The sequence below is a fragment of the Sturnus vulgaris genome, chromosome 4 (genome assembly GCF_052056855.1).
Source record: "Sturnus vulgaris isolate bStuVul1 chromosome 4, bStuVul1.hap1, whole genome shotgun sequence".
Lineage (NCBI taxonomy): Eukaryota > Metazoa > Chordata > Aves > Passeriformes > Sturnidae > Sturnus > Sturnus vulgaris.
Window position 1 is genome coordinate 928,285 of NC_142246.1, and position 21,217 is coordinate 949,501.

Sequence of the window (21,217 nt, forward strand, 5' to 3'; positions counted from 1 at the left end):
ATCAGGTGAACACCTGGATTTGGGAATGTCACACAGGGTAACGGTGACATGTACAGTCAGAGGGAGAATTTCATGGAATCATGGAATGGTTTGGGATGGAAGGGACCTTAAAAATCATCAATTCCACCCCATCCATGTTCAGGGACACCTCAGCTGTCCCAGGGGGATCCAACCTGGCCTTGGGCACTGCCAGGGATCCAGGGGCAGCCCCAGCAAATCTGGGAATTGCAGCCCAGGCAGGAATTCCTTCCCAAGATCCCAGCCCAATCTCCCCTTTCCCAGTGGGAGCCATTCCCTGGGTCCTGTCCCTCCAGGCCTTGTCCCCAATTCCAGCTCTCCTGGAGCCCCTGCAGGGACTCTGAGCATTCCCTGCAATTTTCCCTTCTCCAGGGGAACATTCCCAGCTCTCCCAGCCTGGCTCAGCTGGGATTTTCTCAGCAGCCCAAGGGAACATGGGAGGGGTCCCAGGTGATTCCAGCCTCATTCCTTGCTGGAATTTTCCCTCATTCCTGCTGTTCCAACCCTGCCTGGCTGGAGGGGACTCAGGGATGGATGGGGAGCAGGGTGGGAAGGGAATTCCAGGGACAGGGATGAGCCAAATCCATCCCAGGGATTCTTTCCCTTGATCCCCCTGAGCTTCCTCCTTCCCCATCCTGCACCCCTGGGATGGCCCTGAGGAGATTTTTGGGATGTTGAGGTGATCCTGATGGTGCAGGATGGGATTCCCACATCTGCACCTCCAGCTCCTGCCTCTGGAGCTGTTCCTGGAGCAGCCTGGGAAATGGGAAAGGAAAATGGGACTGGGGAGAAAATCCTGGGAAATGGAGCTGGGAAAGGAAAATGGGATTGGGGAGAAATTCCTGGAAAATGGGAAAGGAAAACTGGGAATGGGGACAAATTCCTGGGAAAAGGAAATGGGAAAGGAGAACTGGGACTGAGGGATAAAATTCTGGATAAATTCAATGAAATGGAAATGGAAATGAGAAAGGAAAACTGGGAATGGGGAGAAACTCCTGGGAAATGGGAAAGGAAAATTTGGATTGGGGAGAAATTCCTGGGAAATGGAAATGGGAAAGAAAAACTGTGAATGGGGAGAAATTCCTGGGAAAAGGAAAACTGGGAATGGAGAGAAATTCCTGGGAAATGGAAATGGGAAAGGAAAACTGGGACTGAGGGATAAATTCTGGATAAATTCAATGAAATGGAGATGGAGCTGGGAAAGAAAAACTGGGATTGGGGAGAAACTCCTGGGAAATGGAAATGGGAAAGGAAAACTGGGATTGGGGAGAAATTCCTGGAAAATGGGAAAGAAAAATTTGGATTGGGGAGAAATTCCTGGGAAAAGGAAAACTGGGAATGGAGAGAAATTCCTGGGAAATGGAAATGGGAAAGGAAAACTGGGATTGAGGGATAAAATTCTGGATAAATTCCATGAAATGCAAACGGAGCTGGTCTGACATTTTCCCTCCTCTGTCCGTGCTGTTTTTTTTATTGCTCCTCTCATTGAATGGAATTAATTCGTTAAATTAATGAATTTCCTTGCTGCCCCTGGGATTTCTGATGGATTTTGGCCCCGTTGCAGGTGCCTGGAGCCCAGGATTTGGTGGATTTCTCCCCCGTTTATCGATGCCTCCACATCTACTCCGTCCTGGTGAGGAGATTTTTGGTTTTCTTGGAGCTCTAAGGATTGTTCTGATCATTTTGGTGAATTTTTGTCGGGTGTATTGAGGTAGATAAGGCACAAATAACGTGGTAATTACGGTGGTAATTAATAGAAATCAATGTGGATTTTTTATTTTATTATTTCATTTATTTAATGTATTTAATGTATTTAATTTATTTCATTTATTTCATTGATTTCATGTATCTCATTTATTTTATTTATATAGTTTATCTATTCAATTTATTTAATTATTTCATTCATTTCAGTCGTTTATTTTTTTCTGTTTATTTCTTTATTTCGTTTCTTTCATTTATTTATTTTACTTATTTCTCTATTTCGTTATTTTATTTTATTTGCTCTTTGGATGCAATAATTCCATTTTTCAGGGAAATCTGGGGAATTTTGGGACGGAATTGTTTGGATTCTCTGATACCATTTTCTCCAAAAATTCTTTGGATTCATGAATTTAATAATTCCATGGAAATGGGAGAGTTTTGGGCAGGAATTGGTTGGATTTTCTTCAAGAATTCCTCTTTGGATGCAATAATTCCATTTTTCAGGGAAATCTGGGGAGTTTTGGGATGGAATTGGTTGGAATTTGATGCTGCTTCCTCCAATAATTCTCTGGATTAATTAAAACTTTATTTTTCCATGGAAATGGGAGAGGTTTGAGCAGGAATTGGTTGGATTTTTTTTGATATGAGTTTGATATGGTTTGATATGGGTTTGATATGGGTTTGATATGGATTTATTATGGATTTAATTTGGATTTAATTTGGACTTGTTATGGATTTGATGGTGTGATTGTCCACAAAGGTGTTCTGAGGAGGGTTTGATATGGGTTTGATATGAGATTGATATGGGTTTGATATAGGTTTGATATGGGTTTATTATGGATTTAACTTGGATTGAATTTGCATTTAATTTGGATTTATTATGGATTTGATGGTGTGATTGCCCACAAAGGTGTTCTGAGGAGAGTTTGATATGGGTTTGATATGGGTTTGATATGGATTTATTATGGATAAACTCATAAGTTTGATATAGGTTTATAATGGATTTAAATTGGATTCAGTATGGGTTTAATATGGCTTTGAATTGGATTTAATTCGGATTTATTATGGATTTGATGGTGTGATTGTCCACAGAGGTGTTCTGAGGAGGGTTTGATATGGATTTGATATGGGTTTGATGTGGATTTGATATGGGATTGATATGGATTTAAATTTGATTCAGTGTGGGTTTAATATGGCTTTGAATAGGATTTAATTAGGATTTCTTATGGATTTGATGGGGCAAAGTTTTCCCACATCCCTGCAGGGACGTGACCCTTGGTGGCCCTGGCAGGGCTGGGCACGCTCGGATTCCATCCCAGGGGATTTTTTTATTTTTTTTTTTAATTTTTTTATTTTTTTCAGAGATTCCATGGAGAGGTTGAAGCAGGGCAGGGGGTTCTGAGCTGGGACCAATCCCTGCTCCAATTCCTCCTTCCCAATCCCAACCCCACAAACGGGAACCAGAGCAAAAATCAGAGCACAGCGTTTTAGGGAGCCAGGAGCAGGATTAAAAAAAAAAACCAAAAAATTAAAAAATTTTAAAAAATTAAAAAAAAAAAAATCCCCTGAGCAGCAAATTGCCCTTTTGCTGACCTGGGACTGAATCCTGGCTGGACTTTCTAAGCTCAGCTTGGGTGGAACAAAGTCAGAGATCCTGCAAAGCATCGAGCAGCGCCAGACGGAAAGATCATAATGTAAGAGTTCCCCAAAAGTCCCAATATTTATCATTTACAATAGCGTTATCTCAGCCCTTGGCCAGCACTTAAAAAGACCCACGTTGAATAAACATCGAGATCTTTTTTTATTTATTTTTTTTTAATTTTTTTTTTTTTTAAACTGAAACCGACCTTCCAGTCACCTCTCCTTTATAGCTGAGCCGCTTAAAAAAAAAAAAAAATTCCCAAAGGATTTTTTTTTTTTTTCCTTTTTTTTATTTATTTTATTTTTTTTTTTTTTTTTTTTTTTTTTTACAAAGCCCAGCTCCTTATCTGGCAGCCTTATCAGCGAGGCCACGAGTTCACTCATTGTACCGGGGGGTTCAGCCCGCGGTCAAAGCCTTCCAGAGAGGGAGGGAGGGAGGGAGGGACGGGGAGGGGGGGGTCAGGCACCTGTAAATCCAACAAATCCTCCCTCCCTCCCTCCCCTCGGCATCCAAGGCGAGGGACAACATCCAGCAGGCACCGAGATTTCGGCCAGGAAACGCTGAACTTCGGCAGGAAGGGCAGAGCAGGGGGGAAAGAAAGTGAAGGAAGGTCAGGCGGGGGTTAATTGAGAGCTGGACCTTGGAGGGGTTTTTGTGGGTTGTTTTTTTTTTTTTTTTTTTTTTGGGGGAATTGTTCATCCCAGATCCTTTCCTGGAGAGGAAACGGCTGCCTGAGACAGAGATGGGAGTGGGGAGAGTCTGAATTTATGGGATAAAACATCCCAGAATATTTGGGGTGACTCCATCCCAAACCAATCTGGGAATTTATAAGTGAATAAAAGAGAGTCAAATCCAGGTCCTGGAGAAATGGGAGCAGGGAGAGTTTGGATTTCTGGGATCTGGGATAAAACATCCCAGAGTCTCCATCCCAAAGCAGTGAAAGGTTAAAGAGGGGCACAGGCAGCAAATCCAGGGATTTCAGGCTCAGTTTGCCAAAGTCTGACCTCGGTTGAGCTGATCCTGAGCCCTAAGCCCAGCCCAGGATCTGTTCAGCCTTTCCAGGCTCTGCTGGGAGATTTTTTTGGGAATTGTTCATCCCAGATCCTTTCCTGGAGAGGAAACGGCTGCCTGAGACAGAGATGGGAGTGGGGAGAGTCTGAATTTATGGGATAAAACATCCCAGAATATTTGGGGTGACGCCATCCCAAACCAATCTGGGAATTTATAAGTGAATAAAAGAGAGTCAAATCCAGGTCCTGGAGAAATGGGAGCAGGGAGAGTTTGGATTTCTGGGATCTGGGATAAAACATCTCAAAGTTTCCATCCCAAAGCAGTGAAAGGTTAAAGAGGGGCACAGGCAGCAAATCCAGGGATTTCAGGCTCAGTTTGTCTGGGTTTGAGCTGATCCTGAGCTCTAAGCCCAGCCCAGGTTGTTTTTAGCCTTTCCAGGCTGTCCTGGGATGTTTTTTGGGAATTGTTCATCCCAGATCCTTTCCTGGAGAGGAAACGGCTGCCTGAGACAGAGATGGGAGTGGGGAGAGTCTGAATTTATGGGATAAAACATCCCAGAATATTTGGGGTGACTCCATCCCAAACCAATCTGGGATTTTATGAATGAATAAAAGAGAGTCAAATCCAGGTTCTGGAGAAATGGGAGCAGGGAGAGTTTGGATTTCTGGGATCTGGGATAAAACATCCCAGAGTCTCCATCCCAAAGCAGTGAAAGGTTTAAGAGGGGCACAGGCAGCAAATCCAGGGATTTCAGGCTCAGTTTGCCTGGGTTTGAGCTGATCCTGAGCTCTAAGCCCAGCCTAGGCTGAGCTCAGCAGCCCTGGGCTGTCTCAGGATCTTCACCTGTGGGGCTTTGGGCTGGGATCAGCTCCCTGGGACAGGAGCTCTGAAAAATGAAAATATTGTCATGTAAAGAACAAACCCAGAATGTGATTTCTGCATTGATGTGGAAAATAACAATATTATGATATAAAGAAGAAACCCAGAATGTGATTCCCCCATTGATGTGGAAAATGACAATATTGTCATGTAAAGAACAAACCCAAAATGTGATTTTGCCAGTGATGTGGAAAATTACAATGTTATCATGTAAAGAACAGGTCCAGAATGTGATTTCTGCATTGATGTGGAAAATGACAATATTTTGATGTAAAGAACAAGTCCAGAATGTGATTTCTGCATTGATGTAGAAAATAACAATATTATGATGTAAAGACCAAACCCAAAACGTGATTCCCCCATTGATGTGGAAAATGAAAATATTATGATGTAAAGAAGAAACCCAGAATGTGATTTCTGCATTGATGTAGAAAATAACAATATTATGACCTAAAGACCAAACCCAAAATGTGATTTTTCCATTGATGTAGAAAATAACAATATTATGATATAAAGAAGAAACCCAAAATGTGATTCCCCCATTAATGTAGAAAATGACAATATTGTCATGTAAAGAACAAACCCAAAACCTGATTTTGCCATTGATGTAGAAAATAACAATATTATGATGTAAAGACCAAACCCAGAACGTGATTTTGCCATTGATGTGGAAAATGACAATATTGTCATGTCAAGAACAAACCCAGAATGTGATTTTGCCATTGATGTGGAAAATTAATTTATTATGACCTAAAGTCCAAACCCAAAACGTGATTCCCCCATTGATGTAGAAAATGACAATATTCTAATGCAAAGCCCAAACCCAAAATGTGATTTTTCCATTGATGTAGAAAATAACAATATTGTCATGTAAAGCCCAAACCCAAAATGTGATTTCTGCATTGATGTAGAAAATTAAAATATTGTCATGTAAAGAACAAACCCAAAATATGATTTCTGCATTGATGTGGAAAATGACAATATTATGATGTAAAGAATGTGATTTTGCCATTGATGTAGAAAATGATAATTTTATGACCTAAAGTCCAAATCCAAAATGTGATTTTTCCATTGATGTAGAAAATAACAATATTATGACCTAAAGAGCAAACCCAAAACGTGATTTTTCCATTGATGTAGAAAATAACAATATTCTAATGCAAAGCCCAAACCCAAAATGTGATTTCTGCATTGATGTAGAAAATTACATTATTATCATGTAAAGAACAAACCCAAAATGAGATTCCCCCATTGATGTAGAAAATTACATTATTATGATGTAAAGAACAAATCTAGAATGTGATTTTTCCATTGATGTAGAAAATAACAATATTCTAATGCAAAGTCCAAACCCCAAATGTGATTTTTCCATTGATGCAGAAAATGACAATATTTTCATGTAAAGAACAAGCCCCAAATGTGATTTTTTTCCATTGGTTGATTTTTCCTGTTGCCCAAATTCCCGGGGACTCCGGGGCCGTTTTGCTCAATATCCAAAATAAACGAGCAGAGCTGAGCCCTCGTTTTCCAGAAGACAAAAATTAAAATTAAAAATTAAAAAAAAAAAAAAAAAAATTAAATTTTTGTGTTTCGTGTTCAGCCCGAGCTGCGCTGGGGCAGAAAGGAAAGAGTGAGCACGAAGCAGAAAGGAAGGAAAAAATAAAATGAGATAAGGTAAAATAAGGTAAAAATAAAATAAAAGGAGGTAAAATAAGGTAAAATAGGATAAAATAAAATAAGGTAAAATAAGATAAAATAAAATAAGATAAGATAAAATGAAATAAGATAAAATAAGGTAAAATAAGATAAAATAAGATAAAATAAACTAAGGTAAAATAAGATAAAATAAACTAAGGTAAAATAAAATAAAATAAGATAAAATAAAATAAGGTAAAATAAAATAAAATAAGATAAAATAAAATAAGGTAAAATAAACTAAGGTAAAATAAAATAAAATAAGATAAAATAAAAAAGGTAAAATAAGATAAAATAAAATAAAATGAAATAAAATAAAATAAGATAAAATCCCTTAAACCCCTCCCTGAGCTGGTGCCTGTTCAGTGCTCATTTAAATAAGAGAAGATAAAATAAAATAAGGTAAAATAAAAGAAGATAAAATAAGATAAAATGAAATAAATAAAATAAAATAAGGTAAAATAAAAGAAGATAAAATAAGATAAGATAAAATAAAATAAGGTAAAATAAAAGAAGATAAAATGAAATAAACAAGATAAAATGAAATAAATAAGATAAAATAAGGTAAAATAAAATAAAATAAAATAAAATAAAATAAAGCTGGTGCCTGTTCAGTGCTCATTGAGGCTGTGCCTTGACGAGCTGGTTTTTATTTTTATTTTTATTTTTAAATTTATGTATTTGTTTATTTATTTATTTATTTATTTTTAGCTTTGTGCTAATTGCTTCCCAATTACTTTGAGGTTCTTCACTGAAGGCACCGGGCTCGACACTCCCTGGTCTTTGATCCCAGCTACAAAGGGAAAAAAAGAACAAAAAAAAAAATTAAAAATAAAATTTAAAACTAAATAAAGAAAGAAATAAAGAAATAAATAAATAAAAAAGAGAGGCGGCAGCGCAGGGAGAAAAAAAGGGGGAGTGGATTCTGAGATTTAAAAAAAAAAAAGAAATAAATAAAAATAAATTAAAATTCAGCCTTCAAGCTGGAGCTGGGGAGGATTTTTTTTTTTTTTTTCTTTTCGAGATTTGGATCCTTGAGCTAAATAAGAGATGAGAGGGAATTGCTGTAAATTTCTTTAAAATCTCACCTGTGACGTTTTTATCCGTGCTGCCACGTTCCCCAAAATGCATTAAAAAAATTAAAAATTAAAAAAGAAAATTAAAAAAATCAAAGCCCAATTTCATAAGAATCCTCTGTTTTCCTGCAAATCCAGGGAGGAATTTCTCATCAGGATGGAGAATCCGTGTCCATTTGGGAAATATTTGAATTTGGAATTTTAGGGAAAGACAAATTTTATATCTTGGGGGCCAGCACAGCCTTGGGAGGAGGAGAGAAAAGAAAGAAAACTTTGGGGGATTCATTTGGGAATTAATTATTTATTTTGGGGAATTATTTCTATTTGGAATGATTTATTTTGGGAATTATTTCTATTTGGAATTATTATTGTTTTTAAATTATCACTGGAGTTGCTGCTCAAGGGGTCTCAAGGTGAGCCCGTGGAATTCCCACTATTTTTTTTTTCTTTTTTTCTTTTTTTCTTTTTTTTTTTTTTAATTTTTTTTAAGGTTTTTTTGGGAGGGTGGTGTTTTTTTTGGTTTTTTTTTTTATTTATTTATTTTTTTATTTTTTTGTTTTTGGGGTTTTTTTTGGTGGGGTTTTTGGGGGGTTTTTTTGGGTTTTTTTTTGTTTTTTGGGGGTTTTTTGGGGGGGTTTTTTTGTTTTGTTTCTTTGGGAACTCGGGCTTGTCAAATTTTCCTTGGGAACTCCCTGGGGGATTGTCACAGTGTCACCCCCTGGGCATTGTCACAGTGCCAGGATTTTGGATTTGGGGTTGGTTTCATCCTGGTTCCCTCAATCCCATCCCGATCTCAATTCCCAGCTCTGAGTGGAGGAAATTCCTGGAATCTCAGGGTTGGTTCATTTGGGCTGATAAAATCACAGGGTTTGAAATATTCCCTGTGGAATATTTCCATGTGGACATGGAAAAGGGAGAGGGAAAAATGAAAAAATTCCTGACCCAAGGAGGATTTTCCTGCAATAGCCTGGATGCAGACACAGCCTGGGAAATATTTTGGGAATTTGGGTTTGGGGTTGGTTTCATCCTGGTTCCCTCAATCCCATCCCACTCTCAATTCCCAGCTCTGTTTTCCCAGGAATTTGGGTTTGGGGTTGGTTTCATCCTGGTTCCCTCAATCCCATCCCACTCTCAATTCCCAGCTCTGTTTTCCCAGGAATTTGGGTTTGGGGTTGGTTTCATCCTGGTTCCCTCAATCCCATCCCACTCTCAATTCCCAGCTCTGTTTTCCTGGCTGGGGGCTCAGCCTGGAGAAAAGGGGGGATCAGAGGGGACCTTGTGGCTGTGACAGGAGGGGACAGCCCGGGGGGATTTGGGATCTGGGAACAGGGAACAGGGACAGGAGGAGAGGGAACGGCCTCAGGGTGGAAATTTGGGGAATTTTCTCCATGGAAAGGGCGCTCAGGGGTTGGAATTGCCCAGGACAGAAGTGGAATGCCCATCCCTGGAGGGATGTCACGGCCCTGTGGATGTGGCACTTGGGGACAGGGACAGCGCTGGGGGAATATTTGATCCTGGGGGTCTTTCCTTAAGAATTCCACAATTTTGTGACTTTTTCCCCCCTGTTTGGAGTCACTGAGGAGTTTCTGGGAGTTGCTGTGTCCCCATTTGTCCCCAGCTCCGTTTGGGGAGCAGCTCCTTGATCCCAACCCTCAGGAATTCACCACCCCACTGATTATTGATATTTATAAATATATATTTACATGATGTCTTTATTTCTGTAACAAATCTATAAATGTATTTTATATTTCTGTATCATTTATAAATCTATTTATCCAACTGTCCCTCATCCATCCAGGGACATGCACATTGGGAATATTGTGGAAAAGCACATGAAATCCTGGATCAAATCAGGGACACCAGAATCCCAAATCCTTCTGTCTCAGCACATCATTGCCATAATTCCTGCTGAAATACATCCTGCTTTTCCCCATTCCCCTTTTCCTCCATTCTCCTGGAATTCTGGCCTGGGAGGACTCAACTCAGGGGCTGAAAATTCTGGAATTCCTCCCATCTTTTTTTTCACCCCTTTGCTACAACATTCACTTTTCCCCACTGCTTTCCAAAGATTTTTTTTTTTAAGGAATTTCAGCCACTCTGGAGCTGCTGGATGCAGGGAATTCCAAAGCCATCGGGATTTTTGTTGGGAATTTTCACTTTGCTCGGGGTCCAGCTGAATTCCAGCACTGTGCAGGCGTGGGAAGGCTCTTCCCAACATTTGCTGTTTCCGGGTTTTGGGGCTCAGGAGGGTCCCAGGAATGTTTGGAAAACTCTGTGCTGCTGTCCAAAAAGGGAGATATCTCAAAAATAACAAGTGATAGGGGCGGAAGTGAAGTGATCTGGAAGGAATTTCCCTGGAGAACGTTTGTGTTCGAAGGTAAAAATCAGTTTTAGCACGAAGGGAAATGGTGAATTCCCACTCCTTCCTCATCCTCTGCTCATGGATCCAAACCAGAGTGGAATGGTTTGGGTTGGAAAGGACTTTAAATCCCTTTTAAATCCCTTTTAAATCCCTTTTAAATCCCTTTTAAATTCCTTAAATCCAATACCAGGGGCACCTAATTCAGACTGGAGCAGCTCATGGAAAAGTTGGGTCCAAATCTCCTCAAAACCGAAGTAAAATCGGGAATCTCCAAAACTTTTCCATGTCAGTTTTGAGCCTCTCTGTGCCCCTGTTCCACCCTCTGTGGAATTTTTTTTCCCCCCCATTTCATTAATTTTTATTCCTTCTTCTGTATTTTGTCCCGTGCTTTGTTTTGCTGTGATTTTCCAAGGGGATCCTGGAATCTGGGATTGGTTTTTCTTCCTCAGCCTTCACCCTCCTCTCCATCCCCAGCTCGCTCTGATATTCCACATTTAGGGCTTCATTTGCCTCCTAAAAATGAACCAAAATCTCTGTGTGTGTGTGTGTGTGTGTGTGTGTGTGTCGCTTTTTGGGGAACATTTAAAGACCCCCAAATCCAACCGTGGTGAGCAGTTCCAGTTTTTTCCTGATTATCCCTAAAATTGGAGGGGGAGGGATCCCCTTGGCTTTAGTGGCACTGGCTGCAGCTGTGGGAATTTATGGAAAAACCAAAGGAATTGGACGTGGATGGGAGCAAATTGGGGAGGATTTTGTGAGAGGGGGGGGAACCCTGACGTTGCAAGGAGAGGCTTTGGATCGTGAAATCGTGGAATTGTTGAGGTTGGAAAAGCTCCCTGATGTCCCCCGAGTGCCACATCCACAGGGCTTGGAAATCCCTGCAGGGATTTGGGGGTGATGGGGACTCCACCCCATCCTTTTCCATGAGGAATTTCCCCAAATTTCCAACCCGAACCTCCTCTGGCACAGCCTGATGCCATTTCCACGCTCCTCTTGTTCCCTGGTTGTCCCCTCCTGAATTTCTTTTCTCCAGGCTGAGCCTTCCCGGATGATCCTTGGGCTCAGCTCAGCTGAGCTCAGCCTATCCCTGAACCTCCATCCATAAACCAAACAAACCCCGAGCAATTCTCCTGTGCAGCCCAGGCATTGCTGATTTCATTTTATTTTCTAGGGCGTTTTTTGGGGGGGATCTCTGGGGCTGTAAATTCCCTTTTCCCATCCCTCCCCAGCAGCTGCCCCCGCTCTTTTCCTGCTCTTTTCTGTTTCTCATCCTAAAGCCCCATAAGCACCGGGAGCTGGGAAATGATTCCCATCCTGTTTGCAATAAATCCCAGCTTTTATGAAGGCTCCTCAAGCCGGCTGGACGCGAATTCTCTGAGTGTTTACAAATATTTGTGCAGGGGAAAAAAAAAAAAATAAAAAAAAAATAAAATAAAAGGGGTGAGCGACGCCCAGGACGGGTTTCTGACGCATATTCCCTCCTGTTTCAGTCCTTTGTTCAGGAAAACCTGGAAGCCAGGCTGGGGTTGCACAATGAACAATTCCAGGAGTGGCTGGAGCAGTGGGAATGGGAGAAACTCTCACACAAAAAAAAAAAAAAAGAAAAAAAAAAACGAAAAAAAAAGGGGTTTTTGGGGTCGTGTTTTATGGGAAAACTCTGCAATCTCTGCACACAAAAGTTGGGATGTTCCCAAGGGTGGTGCTGCCCTCGGAGAGGGTTTTCTGTGGATCCTTTGGAATCCACGGGGTTTGGCTGTGGGGGAAAGCAGCTCTTTAATGGTTTGGAGGTGGGAGCTGGAGGTCTGGGGCACTTGTGATCTTCGGGTTTCACCTTTTTTTTTTTTTTCTTTTTTTTTTTGTGGGGGTTTAATCATCTCCTGGCAGCCCAGAGGGGCTGTGTGGGGAGCAGGGATTTGGCTCTTCCCTTCAATCCCCTCTCCTGACTCCGTCCTGCCCCGGCTGTGGTTGGTGGTGTGGGATCCAAACCCCACGGAATCCTTCAGGATACGAACTTGTTGGGAAAACCAGAGGCTTGAAAAGCTGCTCCTGTTGCATCTTGTCATGGTTTCAGGTATTAACCAAAGGACAAGGGCGGATCTGTGTTAAAAAAAAAAACAAAAAAAAAACCCTCTTTATTGGGATGCTCCAGGACGTGTTTTCCACAGGTGTTGGGTGGGAAGGTTCATCCCGGTTTTGTTTTTAAACCCTTCAAGTGCTCAGAGCCAGGTCGGAGAAACTTTGGATGATGGGAGAGGTGACAGGAGGTGGGACCGGGTGGTCTCCAAGGTTCTTTCCAAGCCGAGGCATCACATCCAGAGGCTCCCAGGTGTCCCCATCCTCCGGGGGGTCCCTCTGGAATTCACCGTGTCCAGCTCCGTGTCCCTTTGGGATGCAGTTTCAGTGTCCCAGCGCTGAGAAACGGGGTTTTCCTGGGAATTCCCGTGGCAATTCCTGGCTTTCAGTCTCTCCTGGCTCTGCTTTCTCAGCTCGGTGCCCGTCCAGGTGTCCAGGGAGGTGACCCTGAGTGGCCACCCTGCACTTCGGTCCCGTTGGACTCGGTGACCTCAGAGGTTTTTCCCACCCTCGTTATTCCCGTTTTCCTGGCACTCCCAGCCTTCATCCTCCTCCTCCTCCTCCTCCTCCATCATCTCTCCGTGTCCCTCAGCCGTGCTGCTGCTGTCCAGCCACTCCAGGACGCGCTGGTACCTGGACATCTCCCCCAGCTGCCTCAGCCCCGCCTCGGTCAGCCGGGCCACCCTGACCCTGCGTGGCTCCTGCCGGTCCCCAGGCTGCCCTGCCCGGCCCTGCGACGTCCCCGGGCTGTCCTGGCTGTTGGGGACACGCGGCTTGGGGACCCTGTTGCTCACAGAAGCCCAGGGCGCTGCTGGCGCTGGGGGCGAGCGCTGGCCGGTGCCCGGGTCACGCGTGGCTCGCGTGGGTGCTGTCACCTCCTGGGCCAGCCTGGCGTGGGGCACGGGCACCTGCAGGGGACAGAGGCTGAGTGAGGGTGGCCCTGGCTGCTGTCACAGCTCCTGGCCTGGGGAAGGCACTGGGTGCCATCTCCAGGGGTGGCCCAAGGGCTCCGTGGTGGCTCCCAGGGGCTCTCCGGGCTGGGTGGCCCTGGCAGGTGCCCCTGTGCCACCTGGGCTTTGTTCCCTGTCTCCCACCTGTACCTGTGTCCCACCTCTACCTGCCAGTGTCCCACCTCTGGTTAAGACCATTCCCTGTGTCCCATCTCTGATTGTTTCCCGTGTCCTACCTGTACCTGTGTCTCACCTTTACCTGCCAGTGTCCCCACCTGCCATTTCCTGTGTCCCACCTGTGCTTTGTTCCCTGTGTCCCCACCTGCCATTCCCAGTGTCCCATCTCTGGTTGTTTCCCATGTCCCACCTGTGGTTATTCCCTGTGTCCCACCTGCAGGCAGGAGGAGCTGTGGGAAGCAGTCCTTGGCTGACATCCATCCCATCCCATGGATCCCATCCCATGGATCCCATCCCATGGATTCCATCCCATGGATCCCATTCCTGTGGATCCCATCCCATGGATCCCATTCCTGTGGATCCCATTCCATGGATCCCATTCCCATTTCATCCCATGGATCCCATTCCCATCCCATGGATCCCATTCCATCCCATGGATCCCATTCCCATCTCCTGAATCCCATTCCCATCCCATCCCATGGATCCCATTCCATGGATCCCATTCCATGGATCCCATTCCTATGGATCCCATTCCCATCCCACAGATCCCATTCCCATCCCATGGATCCCATCCCATGGGTCCCATTCCCATCCCATTCCCATGGATCCCATCCCATGATCCCATCCCCTCCCTCACCTGTTCCCTTCTCTGTGTCCTCAGCTGCCCCTTCCAGGGCTGGGATTTGGGATTTGCCTTCTCTGCCATCCTGGTGACCCCGAGCCCCGCAGGGCTGGGGGATGCTCTGGGGGATGCCGAGGGAGGGGCGTTCCTGGCCGTGTCCCCAGGGCTCCAGGACACTGTGACACCGTGACATTGTCACCCGGGGTCACAATGGGCACAGCCCCCACGTCACAAAGCGCCTGGGACTGTCTGGATCCAGCTGGAACTGGGTGGAAATGGTTGGAAATGACTGGAAATTCTTGGAACTGGCTCAGGAGCAGCCACAGCAAATCTGGGAATTGCAGCCCAGGCAGGAATTCCTTCCCAAGATCCCAGCCCAATCTCCCCTTTCCCAGTGGGAGCCATTCCCTGGGTCCTGTCCCTCCAGGCCTTGTCCCCAATTCCAGCTCTCCTGGAGCCCCTGCAGGGACTCTGAGCATTCCCTGCAATTTTCCCTTCTCCAGGGGAACATTCCCAACTCTCCCAGAGCAGAGGGGCTCCACAATCCTGGAGCAGCTCCGGGACCTCCTGAATTTGGGATCCAGGCCTGGGGCAGCTCTGCAGGTGGAGTCTCACCTGAGCAGAGCACAGGGACACAATTCCCACCTTTCCTGTGGGATCAGCCCAGGGTTTTCATTCCAGCCTCATCCACACCATCCCCAATCCCTCTCCCAGGGCTGTTCCCAATCCCTTCCCTCCCCATCCAGCCTGGATTTGTGCTGGCATTGCCCTGACCTCGGTTCCTTTGGTTTTTTTGACCTTCCTGAGGTGCCTGTCCAGGTCTGTCTGTCTGTCTGTCCCCATCCCTTCCAGAATCCTCTCATTCCATGCCCATCCCCTCCCAACATCCCAGATTTCCTTCCCACTCCTCAGAGTTTTTTAACTCCACAGCATCCCTGTATCTGGAATTTTCTCTTTGCACCAATTTTTGTGGATCTTTGCCTCAAAAAGGGGCACAACCCAAATTTGGGGGAGGGCTGTCAGGGCACGGCAGTGCCAGTACAGAGGGTGCAGCTCACGCTGGGTGTGCTCACACCAGGAGCTTTATTTGCCAGTTTTTATTTTATTATCCTGTTTTTATTTCTCCCCGCTCCCCTGTTCTGCCAGGGGAGAACACAATAATCAAGATGCAAATGTGATTTTTTTTTTTTTTTTTTCCAACCCAAACATTGCACGTCTGAGCTGTGGGAGTGAGGCTGGGACGGGGATCCAGGCAGAGGGAAAACAAAGGGATTTGACCTCACATCATCCCATGGAAACTTCCCCATTTCGGGATTTTTTTGGTTCCCTGAGAGCCTGAACCCCACAGCACTGTGAAAAAAAGGCAGGATTTGGGTACAGGTTGTGTTGTCTTCCCTACATTTTCCTTCCTCTTCCCTCTGGATGGAGCTGCCCTTCATCCTCCTCAAGGACTCATCCTCCTTTTCCCCTAATTAAAATTTATTTTTTCCCCCTCATGGATGGGAGCCCTGACGAGATCTGGTAACTCTGGGGCTTGGATCCTTTCACACACGGAGCTTTCCCCACCAGCAGGGTCCTCCAGGGATTTTTCTGCACATTTTCCTCTCGTGGAACACCCTGTGGGGCTCGTCCCGAATCCTTTTGTTTCCCTGGCAGCTCGTTGCTGATAAAGTTTTAATGGATTTTAAATTTATCATGAAACAGGGATGGGGTCAGCGCCGGCTCCGCTCGTTTTTACACCGGGAATTGTCGGGGTGGGATTGTCAGGATGGGATTGTCAGGATGGGATTTTCCTTGGATGGAGGAAAGAGGCACATCCAGGTGTGTTCATCCTCCCTGGGATGGGGGGAGACCAAAAACCCAACCTGAGAAGGTTCCATCCCCATTCCCCATCCCAGTCCCTATTCCCAAGGGATAAAAATCCGTGTTTATTTATTTTTAATATTTATTTTCAAGAGTGATCCAACTCTTGATTCGATCCTTGGAGGTTGATGGGAGACGTCAGAGCCCTGCTCAAACCTTGGAAAATCCTCTGGAATTTGGAGGCAGGAGCTCCCTGACCCTTCCACCAACCTCAACTGGCAATTCTGGCAATTTTATTTCCTCCAGGCTTTCTTTTTTTCCCCTCAAATTCCCAATTCCTTGGTTTTCCATCACGGCAGTTTCGTGTCACTGAGGGTTTTGTCAAAGAGGAGAAACCCTGATGGTGTCCAAAATTTGACTTTCTACTCCTGGTCCCCACATTCCGACTGTTGCCTTCATGGTGATTCCTTAGAAAAATCTGGAAAGAAGGGAAAAATCCTGATGGATTTGTGGGGGTGAGGGGAACAGCAGGATGGGATCTCTCTGAATTCCTTGGATTTAAGTGAGGAGAGTGGGTTCCTCCCCTCCCTGTCATGGGCTGTAAAAATGTCCCATTTCTCAGCAAATTGGGGTTTCCTGCTTTTGGGAAAAGTGCAGCATATGGAAAAGGGACTGAAGTGGGAAAAATCCTGGAATGGTTTGGGTTGGAAGGGATCTCACCCCCAGCCTTCTCATCCCTCACATCCCTCTGATCCCTTTGCGTCCCTGGATGCTTTTTTTGGGATGGAAACTCCTCCTTTGCTGTCCCGAGCCCAGGTCAGAGGTTGTGCAAATTAGTGGCTAATTGTTGTTTAATTAGAGGGAGCTGGGGAGGCTGTGGCTGCTCCCGAGGCCCTTTGGGAAGGTGTTCCATGGATTAAGGATGGATTCCCAAAGCCTGGCTGGTCCCTCAGCCCCTCTGCCCTCTTCCAACGGTGCTCCCTCATCTTTGCTGGGAGCAGCGGGCTGGGATGATGGGATAATGGGATGGGATAATGGGATAATGGGATGGGATAATGGGATGGGATAATGGGATGGGATAATGGGATGGGATAATGGGATGGGATGATGGGATAATGGGATGGGACAGGACGGGATGGGATGGGACAGACTGGGACGGGACTGGACAGGACAAGACAGGCTGGGATGGGAGGGGATGGGACAGGACAGACTGGGACAGGATGGGATGGAATGGGACTGGATGGGACGGGACTGGACTGGGACAGGACGGGACTGGAACAGACTGGGACAGGCTGGGACAGGACAGGACAGGCTGGGACAGGCTGGGACAGGACTGGACAGGCTGGGACAGGGCTGGGACAGGACTGGACAGGCTGGGACAGGCTGGGACAGGACTGGACAAGCTGGGACAAGGCTGGGACAGACCGGGACAGGACAGGCTGAGATAGGCTGGGACTGGACAGGACTGGATGGGACAGGACAGGACAGACTGGGACAGGACAGACTGAGACAGGACTGGATGGGACAGGCTGGGACAGGACAGGACAGACTGGGACAGGCTGGGACAAGGCTGGGACAGGCTTAGACAGACTGGGACAGGACAGGACAGGACAGGACAGGACAGGACAGACTGGGACAAACTGGGACAGGACTGGACAGGCTGGGACAGGGCTGGGACAGGCTGAGACAGACTGGGACAGGACAGGCTGGAACAGGACTGGACAGGACAGGACAGGACAGGCTGGGACAGGACAGGCTGGGACAGGGCTGGATAAGCTGGGACAGGCTGGAACAGGACTGGACAGGACAGGACAGGCTGGGACAGGGCTGGGACAGGGCTGGGACAGGACGGGAAGGACCTTCCCAGGTCACTGCAAGGCCACACTGCGGGGCCACACCAACACAAACACGGGTGGCCGTGAGCACAGAGCTGAACCCTGGCACCCTCAGCATGGGGGGGGGGGGGAGCCTGTCCCAGCTGTGGGGCGACCCCAAACCCCCCAAAAACCCCAAACCCCTGCGCTCTGCCTCACCCCCGCCCCTCTCTCCCAATTCCCCCCCTTTCCACAGATGTGCTGCCGGCCTCCAACATTAGAGGGCATCTCCTCCTCACGCTTTTATTCTTTATTTCTTTTTTTTTACTCTGCTTGCTTTTACTGCACCGGGGCCTGTCCTTAAAAAGCCAGGAGAGGTTTTTTTCCCTGCTGTGCAGAGCAGCCAGATGGGAAGTGCAATATCCCAGTGCCCCTCATTACCAGCCCCTCAGAGCAGCTCCCCCCTCCCCAAATTCCCACATGTGACCGTATTAAAGTGGCCTTTGCAGCGTTCCCCTCCATATAAAACTGTCTTCACTCCTGCGGCTCAGGAGTTAAAAGGGAACTCCAGCTGCAGGCAGGAGGCTGAAATGAAAGGGCTTTGCCCTGGTCGAAATGGAAAAATGGATATTGCTTCCCCCTCTGCAGGGCTGGGGTAATGGGGCTGCTGTGCTGGGAGGAAGGAGCAGAGCACAGAGGAGGGGTTGGGGCTCTGCCTTCAGGCGGGGGGAAAAGGGGGAAAAAATCACCTTTTTTATTTTTTTTTATTTTTTTTCTTTTTTTCCTCATGGTTAACTCTTCCATGGCTGAGCCAGGAGCTTGGGATGAGCAGGGGATTTTGGAGCAGAGCTGAGGGAAAGACTTCCAGGATCTTTCCCTAGGAGAGAAACGGGTTTGGGATAATTCCCCACAGAGAGAATGGGGTTTGGGACAATTCCCATTGGAGAGAATGGGGTTTGGGATAATTCCCATTGGAGAAAATGGGATCTGGGACAATTCCCCCCAGAGAGAAGGGTTTGGGATAATTCCCTGATTTATGGATGTGTTCCCTGTTTTTCCTGTTTTCCTTTTCCCTGTTTTCCCTGTGTTCCTTTTCCCTGTGTTCCCTGTTTTCCCCATTTTCCTTTTCCCCATTTTCCTTTTCCCAGTTTTCCTTTTCCTTATTTTCCCTGTTTTCCCCATTTTCCTTTTCCCTGTTTTCCCTGTTTTGATTTTCCCTATTTTCCTTTTCCCAGTTTTCCTTTTCCCTGTTTTCCCTGTTTTCCTTTTCCCCATTTTCCTTTTCCCTATTTTCCCTGTTTTCCCCATTTTCCTTTTCCCTGTTTTCCCTGTTTTCCCCATTTTCCTTTTCCCTATTTTCCTTTCCCTGTTTTCCCTGCTGTCCCAAGCAGGGAGCTCAGACTCAGTGGATTTGGAGAGGTCACTCAATCTGTCGCACCCAAATTTCAAACCTTTTTTTTTTTTTTTCCCCTCTTGCTTTCCCTCTGTCATTTTTTCTTGCTTTTCCTTGGACTTTTCCATGAATTTAGCCAAGCCAAAGATGGCAGAGAGGGAAGGGGGAGTTGGATTTTCCATGGGCTATTCCAGGTGGGATTTCCTGCCTGGTTTTTGGTTATTTCGTGGAAATATTTGGTTGAAAAGGAACCTGAAATCCCAACCCCGTGCCCCCTCCTGCCATGGGGATGAGCTCCCACCATCCCAGGCTGCTCCAACCTCTGGATTTGGGAAATCGTGGCGTGGGGATCCAGAGCCTCTCCCAACTCACCTTTACTTCCCCTCCTTCCTCTTCACCCAGTACATTTATTTTTAACACTGAAAAAAACAAGGAGCCAATCCCCGCAGCGCCCAAAACGCCAAATTCCCTGCGAAAAACACCCCCAAAAAATTAAAAAATTTAAAAATCAGGATTTGCTGCTTAAAGAAGGAGCTTGCTGCTTTTTTTTTTTTTTTTTTTTTAATTTATTTTTTTTCCAGCACACAGGTCGAGGTCAGGGCTGGGTGGGGAGAGCCCAAACCCCTTTTCCAGCTCCTTTTTTTTTTTTCTCTCTCTCTTTTTTTTTCCCCCCCTTCCCCCCCCACGCAATTCCTGGTTCTTCATCTCCGTGTTTTCGGTATCGAGGGGGTGTTTACAGTCAACAAAAGCAGGAGCCTCCTTTTTTTGATCCCAGCTTTTCTCCCTGCTCAGCACCTGTGAGTGCATCCACGTGCTCCCTTCCCTGAGATTTGTTGGGAATATTTATATTTTTCCACGAGGAGTTTGGGCTCTTTTGTGCCTCATTAGTGGCTACCGGGCTTTTTTTTGTTGGTTTTTTTTTCTTTCTTTTTTTTCTTTTTCTTTTTTATCTGCCCCCATCTCCAGGGCACGTCGGGATGATTTTCTGAGCTGCTTTTTCTTGGCGCATCTTCCCCTCGCTCGCTGCTGAGAAGTTCCTGGTGCTCAGTGAAATAATGGACCCTAAAAAAACCAAAAAAAAACCAAAAAAAACCCCAAAAAAACCCCCCAAAAAGCAGATTTTCAGCCGATTTTGGGGTTAAAAAATGATGATTTATAAGGTTTTTTTTAGGGTTTTTTTTGCAGCTTTTGGTAAGGTTTGTCCCATCCGAGGTGCTGCTCGGAGCTGTTGAGGGGTTGGGGTTGGGGTTGGGATATTTCCATGGAATTCCAGCCTTGGGAAGAGATGGGATCCGGGTTGGGATGAGTGAATTTTGAACATGGATGTGGCGTTTGTGCTTGTCCCGAAATGAAAATCGGAGCTGTGGCTGTGCGAGGGTGAGGGTGACACAACCCGCGACGGGAGGAGAAGAAAATCCCGATTTTTTTTAATTTTTTTTAAATTTTTTTTAAATTGGAATGAGACTGGAATCACCCAAACCGTGACTCAACCCCCCCCCCCAGCCCAGAAATGGGATTTTTTTTTAAATTTTATTTTTTTTTTTTTTTTGACCCCCAAACCCGGCCCTTTCCTCCTGCCCAGGGCTCCTGCAGGGATGGGTGATGTGGGAGATGCCCAAACTCCTTTCCAAATTTCCAAATTTGTGCATTTTTGCCGCTGCTTTGTGGAATAACAGAATATTCCGAGCTGGAAAAAATTCCCAGGAATGCAGGGAGGAAAATCAAACCCCACACCTCCATCTTGTCCCCACCTTGCTCCAACCCAATTTTTATTATTTTTTATTTTTATTATTATTTTTATTATTATTTTTATTATTATTTTTATTATTATTTTTATTATTATTTTTATTATTTTTTTTTTTAATTATTATTGTTCTCCTGATGAAAAAAACCATCCTGGATCCACCCAAATTCCTCATTTTTTTTTATCCCAGACCTGTTTGTGAGGAGGGGTTTCAAGGCTTTCTCCTTTTTTCCACGAGGGCTATTTGGGGAATTTGT

The 21,217-nt window shown here is 45.4% G+C and overlaps 1 protein-coding gene across 1 annotated transcript in view; it reads left to right on the forward strand.

Annotated features, from left to right (window-relative positions):
- EXOC6B (exocyst complex component 6B) overlaps positions 1-21,217 on the forward strand; it is a 264,366-nt gene that overhangs the window by 116,629 nt on the left and 126,520 nt on the right. Inside the window, exon 8 of the mRNA XM_088162886.1 lies at positions 1,583-1,651. Coding sequence (XP_088019012.1) covers positions 1,583-1,651 — 69 coding nt within the window. The remainder of the gene's footprint in view (positions 1-1,582; positions 1,652-21,217) is intronic.